The 8,717-nt window shown below is 40.5% G+C and overlaps 1 protein-coding gene across 1 annotated transcript; it reads left to right on the forward strand.

The window, feature by feature from the left end:
• Positions 1–4,724: 4,724 nt before the first annotated feature.
• Positions 4,725–5,660, forward strand: LOC308370046 (olfactory receptor 52B2-like; the record flags this gene model as incomplete). Its single annotated transcript, XM_080844605.1, has 1 exon — positions 4,725–5,660. One exon carries the CDS (start codon positions 4,725–4,727, stop codon positions 5,658–5,660), a length of 936 nt encoding a protein of 311 aa, XP_080700731.1.
• Positions 5,661–8,717: the final 3,057 nt, after the last annotated feature.

Below are 8,717 nucleotides of genomic sequence, written 5' to 3' on the forward strand. Positions count from 1 at the left end.
AACTACTGCTAGAGGAAAGGCGTCACTGGCTCGAGGGCGCAGCCGCCTGTTTCTCATATACACCGACCACAAGAATCTGGAATACATCGGGGAATCCAAACGACTGAACCCCAGGGAGGCCCGCTGGGCCCTTTTCTTCAGTCATTCAACTTTGTGGTCACCTCCCGGCCAGGTTCCAAGAACAGTAAGGCCGATCCCCTTTGATGCTTCCACACGACTGAGGCTGAGCCAACAGCATCGGAACCCATCATAACCTTCCTCTAAAGTCGTGGCCTCCGTACGCTGTCATCCAGAGGAGGAGATTCCACAAGCACAAGGATCGACAGTGTATCCCATGGAAACTCCTCAGACCTTCTGTCCGTGCCTCCGCACTGGCGCACGAAGGCCTTAGAGTGGGCTTACGCCTCCTGATTGGCCGGCCATCCTTGGATCCGACGAACCCTGGAATTACTCCCAAGACGGTTCTGGTGGCCGAGACTCCATCAGGATGTGACTTGAGTACGTGGCAGCTTGCACGGTGTGCATGGCGGCTTAACCAGACAACCGCAGACCTGCAGGACTCTTGCAACCCCATCCAGTCCCACATCGCCCCTGGACCCACACCTCCCTCGATTTCATTACAGGGCTTCCCTCCTCACAAGGGAACGCCGCAATCCTTGTGGTGGTGGATCGTTTTTCCATGGCTGCCACACTTCATAGCGTTGACAAAACTCCAAACAGACAGCAGAAATTCTGGTGAGAGAGGTGACTTCTGCTGCTTATGAACAAACATTTTAGAAGAACTTCAGAAAATGAATCGAGATTGAGGCCCATTATTTCTAACCTTCGCAAATAACAATATGTCCTATTCAATTCGCTATATTTCCTATTCAGACTCATTTCATGTATGTTTTCATGGAAGACAAGTACATTTCCAAGTTATCCGTAACTTTTGAACGACAGTATATATTGAGTAAGAAGACCTCATTTTATGCACCAGGTATACCTTGGATAACTAGCTAATGACATAAAATTTCCTGAATGTCAGACAAAACATTACTAACATTTCCTTCCAAGCATCAATATGCAGGATAAGCCCAATGTCAGCAATAAAAGTTATCACGCAGCACTTGATATCCACAGTACAGTAATGTCTTAGTCCAACAGATCCAAGGTATAACTGGTACATAAAAATGATGAGACTTATGACTCGACATACTTAAACTTTGAACTTGTTGTTGTTAACTTGGATGATATAGGATTACTTTTTTATGGGTGTACTTTTACACTCAAGGGCTGAACCAATTAAGAGTAATTTGCAATGTACAAAATAATAGTATAATTTTTCTTTTAAAATTATTTTATAGGAACCATTGTGGGCTTCAGTAAACATATGAGTGGGACGGACATGCACGCCTTACACTGAGGAATGGCAAATGTAACGTTTCTTAAATTCCATTTTCAGCTAAATCATGATAAAATCTTACTGGAGTAACTTCATTATTGAAAGTATCTAGAAAATGGGAAACTTTGGTGTTGATCCAGCTGCTTACACTGTCATGGTGTTCATTTTTTCCATAAGCTAAGGGTGCAGTAATTTGCACTAGTCATTCGTTTTTGAGTGCCACTAGAGGGCCCAATTATTACACCAGATTACACATTTAGTCATGCTCTACTGTCATTGTCTTTGGAGAATGGATTTTATAAGTGACAATTATGAGCCACTGTCTTTGTCACGCAATAAAACAGGCTGGAACTGAGTAGCAAGGGTTATCCTTCTGCTTTTTTGGGGGGTGAGAAAGCATCTGTTAGCCAGTGCACTTTTACTTTTATATGACTTTACAGAAACATTTTACATGCCAGTTACACCACTATACAGTTAAAGCTCAGTTGAATGTTTGAGCAGCGTAACCAAAAAATAGTATGATGGACAGAACTGTGAATGTTTTGCTCTTTGGATCATTTTCTGCGCGTACCTTCAGATCCTTCTCACTTGTTTTCTGAGGAGAAGGGCAGACACTTAAAGTAAAGCTCTCCAGACGTTTGCACATCTAATTGTGTTTTTGTTTTTGAAATGCTTTGGTCTTTTTACAATAATTACATACAGGATACCAAATCTTTCTTCTCAAACAAGACGATTCATTGGTATTTCTACAATGATATTCCCTCTCACTGTAAATCCAATTATTTTTGGCTTACAGTTTTTCACTGTTGCTAAAACCCGTTTTTCAAAACAGTAACGTCTTTCTCAAAACTGCACACAGAAAATTGAAAACCTCACACACAAAATGCTAAACCTGACACTCCCTTTGCAAGATGACTCTTTGCTATCAAATCTCTTAACTGTTCACAAAATGGAACTCGTGTTTTCATTTGGTACACACAGCCATATTTTCAAAACACACACACATACATTCATTTAGTACACACAACTAAGCATTAGCTGCACACTACCAAGCATTTACAGCACACAGAAGTGCAAAATTGAAAACACAATCATCGAAACACACCATATGAATGACAATGACTCATTGAGCCCTTTCTCCTTTTGTAAAATGTATCAGTGTAGGCCTACATTTTTCATAGTCAAACATAAAACAGCAATACCGTTGTTCTCACAAACCATATTTACAATTTCAGTCTCCTGTTCCACCAGATTGTATTGACATAAAATTGTATACAAAATGCTTATAGTTTTTCTCAATTGCTTACACACATTTTTTGAAAGCATGCCTCGTTCTCAAAACTCTAAACACAAATCCAAAAGCAACTAACTGAAAATGCAAAACCCTTAATATCTCCTGGAAAATGCTACTTTGCTTTCAAAAAATATTGAAAGTGTGTTTTCTTCCTCCAGTGTGGTTCTCTTTCAGTCCTGCAAAATACAAATACTGTGAGCACACTACGTATATTATATTGATATGCAGTATTACAGTACACAAGGCAAACAGATTTCGTACTTGTTCTCCATCCTGAAGGTTCTAATGAAAAACCATGAAAACATGGTCTACCACAGCGGCCCAAATCTCATTAGAGATGACCATTCTCCTTCTTCTTTCACCTGATCCTCCTCCTTCTTCACCTTGTCCTCATTCTCTTCCTCCTCCTTGTCCTCCTCTTCCTTCTCTCTGTCCTCCTACTCTTCAACCTTCTACTCCTCCTCCTTCTTGTCCTCCTCTTCCTCCTCCTCTCACTCTTACCCCTCTCCTTCTCTGGTTGTCGATCTTTTCAAAGTTTTCAATAGTTTATCCAACAAAACAGAGGCTCAAGACACTTTTATGGTGCAGTCCTCACTGCAAATTGGTCAAAAGACCTGAAAGTTTAGAGATTTGACTATTTGTGGCTTGCAGGTTGATGCTTTGAGATTTTACTTGAAAATTGTGTGCAACAACAGAACTTTGTGTACACTGTTTTGACAACAACGTGATGTGTAATTGCCATCAGTGTGTTCACAAGGAAAATCGGACTCTAATGTAGATAAGGGAATCTTAAGTATTTCCCACTTGGGGCGAGCGATTGATACATGACGTGAAGGTTGTGCAGATTGTGCCGAATTTTCGCTTTATACTTCTTAACAATAGTGAAAAACTGTAAAGACAAAAGAAATCAAAGATAAAACCTTTCAAAAAATGATGAAGCAGATGAAGCTCTCATAGGGCTATATACAATTGCATGAATGAATTAATGTTAAAATATAAAATAAATCTTTAAAAAAAGGGAAACCAAACCCATTATGGGGTAAATGTCGAGCCATGTTTTTTTTCTGATCTATTTTAGCTCTGAATGTTTATGGAGTTAAAACAGAAACTGTAAGTTTGGCATTGAATTTTTTTTTTTACCATTGTTTTAAAAAAAATCGAAACTGAAAAATAGAATAGAATAGTGGCATTGAAACATTTGTGTTCTAGTCTAGTTATTTAGTCTTCAATAAACAGCTGGGAAACCATGTATTCTCCAGAGAGGTCTATCCATGAGGTATTTTGGCTGAAAACAAGACGGCTATAAAAACACTAGACACAGCGTAACATTTGGAGATGGGGTATTACCTAAATCTCTCATACCATATATTCTGACAATGCTGTTGTAATTGCTCTAAGGGACTCTGTTAGAGTGTTTCATCAATACTGTTATGTCATTTACTCAATAAGAAGCCTTGGCAACAATGTCTTTGGATTTACAAAATAATGCTACCTTCTTTAATTCATCTATCATGTAAGTAGTTATTATAAACCACAAGCTTTCAATGAACTAGGGCAGTCTTATGATTCTTGAAACTTGACTTGACTTGACTTGTTTTGTTTTTTTTGCGATTTTGGGCTATGAGATATGTTTCAATGATTACACACCCTAACACTGTCAATGTAAAATATTTGTAATGTAAGAGTGGTTTTAAGTTTATAATTGTCCCCGCTTATCCGTTTTAAGATTTAATGAGTTTTATGAAATTGTCATATGAAATAAGTAAAATGGTAACGTTTAATTTAGATAGCCGCTTACAGAGAATTTACAGATGGTTTGTTGAAATTTTATTTGTTCACTGAACAACACCTTGATCAACTCCAATCCCTAACCCTGACCTTAGCCATGAATTGTAGTTTACAGGGATTCAACAAATAGTTTGTTTAAAATCTGTGCAGCTGTAGTACTATAGGTGACCATCCAAATGAAGTGTGACCAGTATTAAAATATAAAGATGTTTCTTTGATTCTTACAGACCTGAAACAAACAGCGCCCATTCTTTGAAGATGGACAATGTTTCAAATATATCCTCTGTTTTGACACTCCAAGGCTTAGATGTACCTCAGGAATTAGCTTTCCTGGCTGTTCTTTTGGCCACGCTGAGCTACATGGTTATTGTTTTCTGCAATCTTTTTCTGCTCATTACCATAATTCGTAACAAGCATCTTCACCAGCCGATGTACTTGCTTCTGATAAACATGCCGATCAATGACCTCTTTGGCTCCACAGCCTTATTTTCTCAGCTCTTGAGACAGTTTTTGTCAAACTCCAAGGCCATAGAGTTCCCTGCCTGTGTTACTCAAGCTTTTTTTATTCACATCTATGCCATAGGGGTAGTGTTTGTCTTAGCTGCCATGGCGTATGACAGATATATTGCTATATGTATACCATTGCGATATGCCACAATAATGACAAATGCACACATCATGAGAATCATCGCACTAATCTGGGGTACTAATTTGCTTATGGTTGGAGGTCTTTTCATCCTCCTTCTGAGGTTACCTCGCTGCAGAAATAATGTAACTCACACTTACTGTGACAACCCATCACTGTTGAGATTGATGTGTGCAGATACAACAATTAATAACATCTATGGTCTTCTGACAGTGGTTTGCACACAGCCAATAACTGTGGGTATAATTCTGTTCACCTACCTGCAGATTCTGATTGCCTGTTTCAGGAGCAAAAGCACAGACACAAGAAGCAAAGCCATGCAAACGTGTGCCACACATCTGGTTGTTTTTCTCCTTTTTGAGTGTTTAGGGCTTTTCACTATTATTTCGTACAGGATCAAAAATCTTTCTCCTGCTCTAACCAAATTTATTGGTGTTTCCACGTTAATATTCCCTCCAACATTGAATCCAATTATTTATGGAATCAATACAAAAGAACTCAGAAAAAGAGCTATCATGCTTTTCAAGAAAAATGTATTTCCAAGGTGAATATGGCATGCATGAGATACTGAGTCTTTCGTTTTGAAGACATTTTTGATTGACTTAAATCTATAATACTGGAAGATAGAGGATATTAAAGACTTTAAATGTAGGGTTTCTGCATAAAGTAGCAACATTTCTGCCTCTTCAGTCTGTGCTGCTAAATTTTAAGGAGATTATTACTATTTATGTAAGGATATTTGTGAGTCTTGAAGTTGTCAATAAAACATTGTATTATTTATTTATCATTCATATGTTGAATTATCAGTATCGCTTAAGTGCTGTGAGTTTTTTTAAATGATCGTAAATAAAACCTTTATACATCATCCTCTCCTTATGTCCGGCCTTGTTTAGACTGCCAGCCCAAATACGATTCATGGCATATCCAGATTGTATCCATATTGATTTTTTAAATCCTGGACAGCAGAAAAAAAATGTATTTCAAAGTGTCTTTTGCATCACTTGCTTGTAAGTGACATTTACAGATACCATAAACAACAAACAACATAATCGCTAAATGCATGCATATTATATACTGTATGCATACTAAAATGATTGAGACAGTTGTTACTTCTACTTCATTACACTTACATGACTGACATTATTCATATTTTTATTATTATTCTTTTATTATTATTAATAATGATTATGTTGTTTGCAGTTATTTTGACCTCAGTCTATGTACCTGAGATGATGAGTGAGTGATGGATGTGTTTGTGATGGACCGACCCTTGGGTTACCGTCTGGGGGGCCAGATTTTTTTGATCTGTTGGCATGCCTATCACAATACTGTAGATACTTCTTTGGAGTGTGGCAAATGTACTATGTGTGATCAGTGGCACAATGGTTAGTGTTGTTGAATAACAAGTAGCTGACCTGAGTTTCAATTCCTGGGCAATGCAAGACGGTCTTTGGATAAAGGTGTTTGTTATAGTTGCATTTTTGGATCATTTTGTCTCATTGATAGCCCATGACTTATATACAGCAGTTAAAGTGGGATAATATCTTCATTGACAACTACATCTATATTTTTCCTTCATACATGCCGACTTCAAAGCAAATGCTGTACTGCACCACTTTCGTGGAGTTGGTAACAAGGCTGAAAACAAACAAAACAAAGCAGAAAACTGAATAAAGTTCAAGTAAAAATCTGAATTATTTTATTTTATAAAATAAATGTATTTATAATAAATATATAAGTGTATGTCGCCTACCTTGACGAGCAAACCCACTTTTAGGCCAGGAATCCAAGGACACACCACAAAAAAAAGGTTTTTGTTTTAGAAATATAATCTCAATTTTATTATAGTTCAGAAAAATTCCCCTGGGTTACCAATCAGGTTAAGCAGAGGGCCACAGACCACTTGTGGTCACCTGGTAAGGCTGGAGTCTTTATAATAATATGGTGAAAGGGCACACAGCAAAGAGCACACTGGCATCAAAGTTTAACCCACACACTAGATTTAGGAAAAGTATAGGCACTCCATCACACAAATAGGCTACACACTAATAGCACACAGCACTTCAGTCTTCCCCGTGCACATAAGGACCACCAAGCCTCTACCAGTCACCCTTATGTTACCTGCCCCCAAAGCCAATACCTGTCCTTGCAGGCAGGCAGGCACACAGACAACAGAAAAAGAATGTCCGGTCCCTCCCGACCGAACTAATAAAAATAAGAAAACCTGACAAAATAAGGACTAGATCAGTCAGGCTGCAACACCAGCCCACATGGGTGAAGGGCCGGCAGAAAATCCTGTTGCCACAGCCGGACTTTTAATTTGAAGCACAACCAGTGTCTTTGCGTTTACTCACGGGTGGCCGGGACTTTGACTTTGACGCCTGGTTGCGTCTGTTGGCATGGGGACGATGTTCTTTTCCCAACTTGGATGACGTCAGTAGTTTGTTTTCGTCCTGCTTTTGGAATCTGTGAACAACAAACAAGCCGTGAGTTCTCTATGACCAACAACCACGACAGCCTACTCACAGTGCAATTGATCATTGAAACCACCGTTCCTTTGGATACGTTTGAGTGCGCCAAAATGGATGTTTTGTCGAATGTCTCCAACTCACGCTCCCTCAGGATCCAGGCGTGGTCGTCGGCGTTGAACCAGCATGCAGCGGCAATGGCAGTTAACGAAGATGACAGCCGTGGATCCCGCAGCCCATGCCTTGGCTCGGTTGTGGATCCTGTATTCCGTCTCCCGCATCTCGCTGCTGTAAGTCTTTTTTCTCCTCACCTCGATTATGGCTCAGCCAATCTGTGCCGAAGCCACGCAACCCCACTGATTGCCTACAGTCGTGTCTTATTAGTTAATGCTTCAACGGCAATCAGAAGATCAGTCTGGCCATGCGAGTGTCCGTTCATAAAACAAAGTAACCCATATTATCCCAATTGTCAAAGGGCAGATAGCCCACAAAGTCACTCCCAACATTCAATCAAAAGTTGTACATAAACATACACCTATAAATATAACATCACTCATAAAAACACCCAGGGCCCACACAACATAATCCCCCCCTACTAAAAGGCGTCCCGAACCACTTCCAGCTGATAACGTTGCGGACGTACCCCAAGGCCGCTGCGACCCCCTGACCAGAGGCACCGACCCTCCCTGTCTCCCTTCACCTTCCTGGGCATCAGTAGGAGGCTCAGGTATAGCTTCCTGGACTGGCACTGGGGCAAAAGGGGCAGCAGGTATCGGTATCGGCACAGGAGGAGGTACTCCCAGCACTGGCCATCGGGGTGGCGGGTCTCTACCGTAGTCAATGACGTTGGAGGCCCTTAGAGGCCAGCAGGGCAGGGGTGCAGGTTTTTCCGATCGAGAGTGTGAACAGGACCCTCTTTCCCTTCGGGCCTGATATGGTAGACTGGTTGTCAAGGCCGCACCTGAAAGAATCACAAAAGGAGAAGAAACCCACCTGGGTTCAAGCCCTCCCTGGGCCTGACATCTGACATCTGAAGACCCGCTCCCCTGGCAGCAATAGGGCAGCCCGAGCCCTCCTATTGTAGCGTGTCTGGTCCCAGGACTGTCTCTGCTGGGTGCGTGCTTGAACCTGTTGGTA

Source organism: Sprattus sprattus (assembly GCF_963457725.1).
Source record: "Sprattus sprattus genome assembly, chromosome: 9".
In the NCBI taxonomy this organism is placed as follows: domain Eukaryota; kingdom Metazoa; phylum Chordata; class Actinopteri; order Clupeiformes; family Clupeidae; genus Sprattus; species Sprattus sprattus.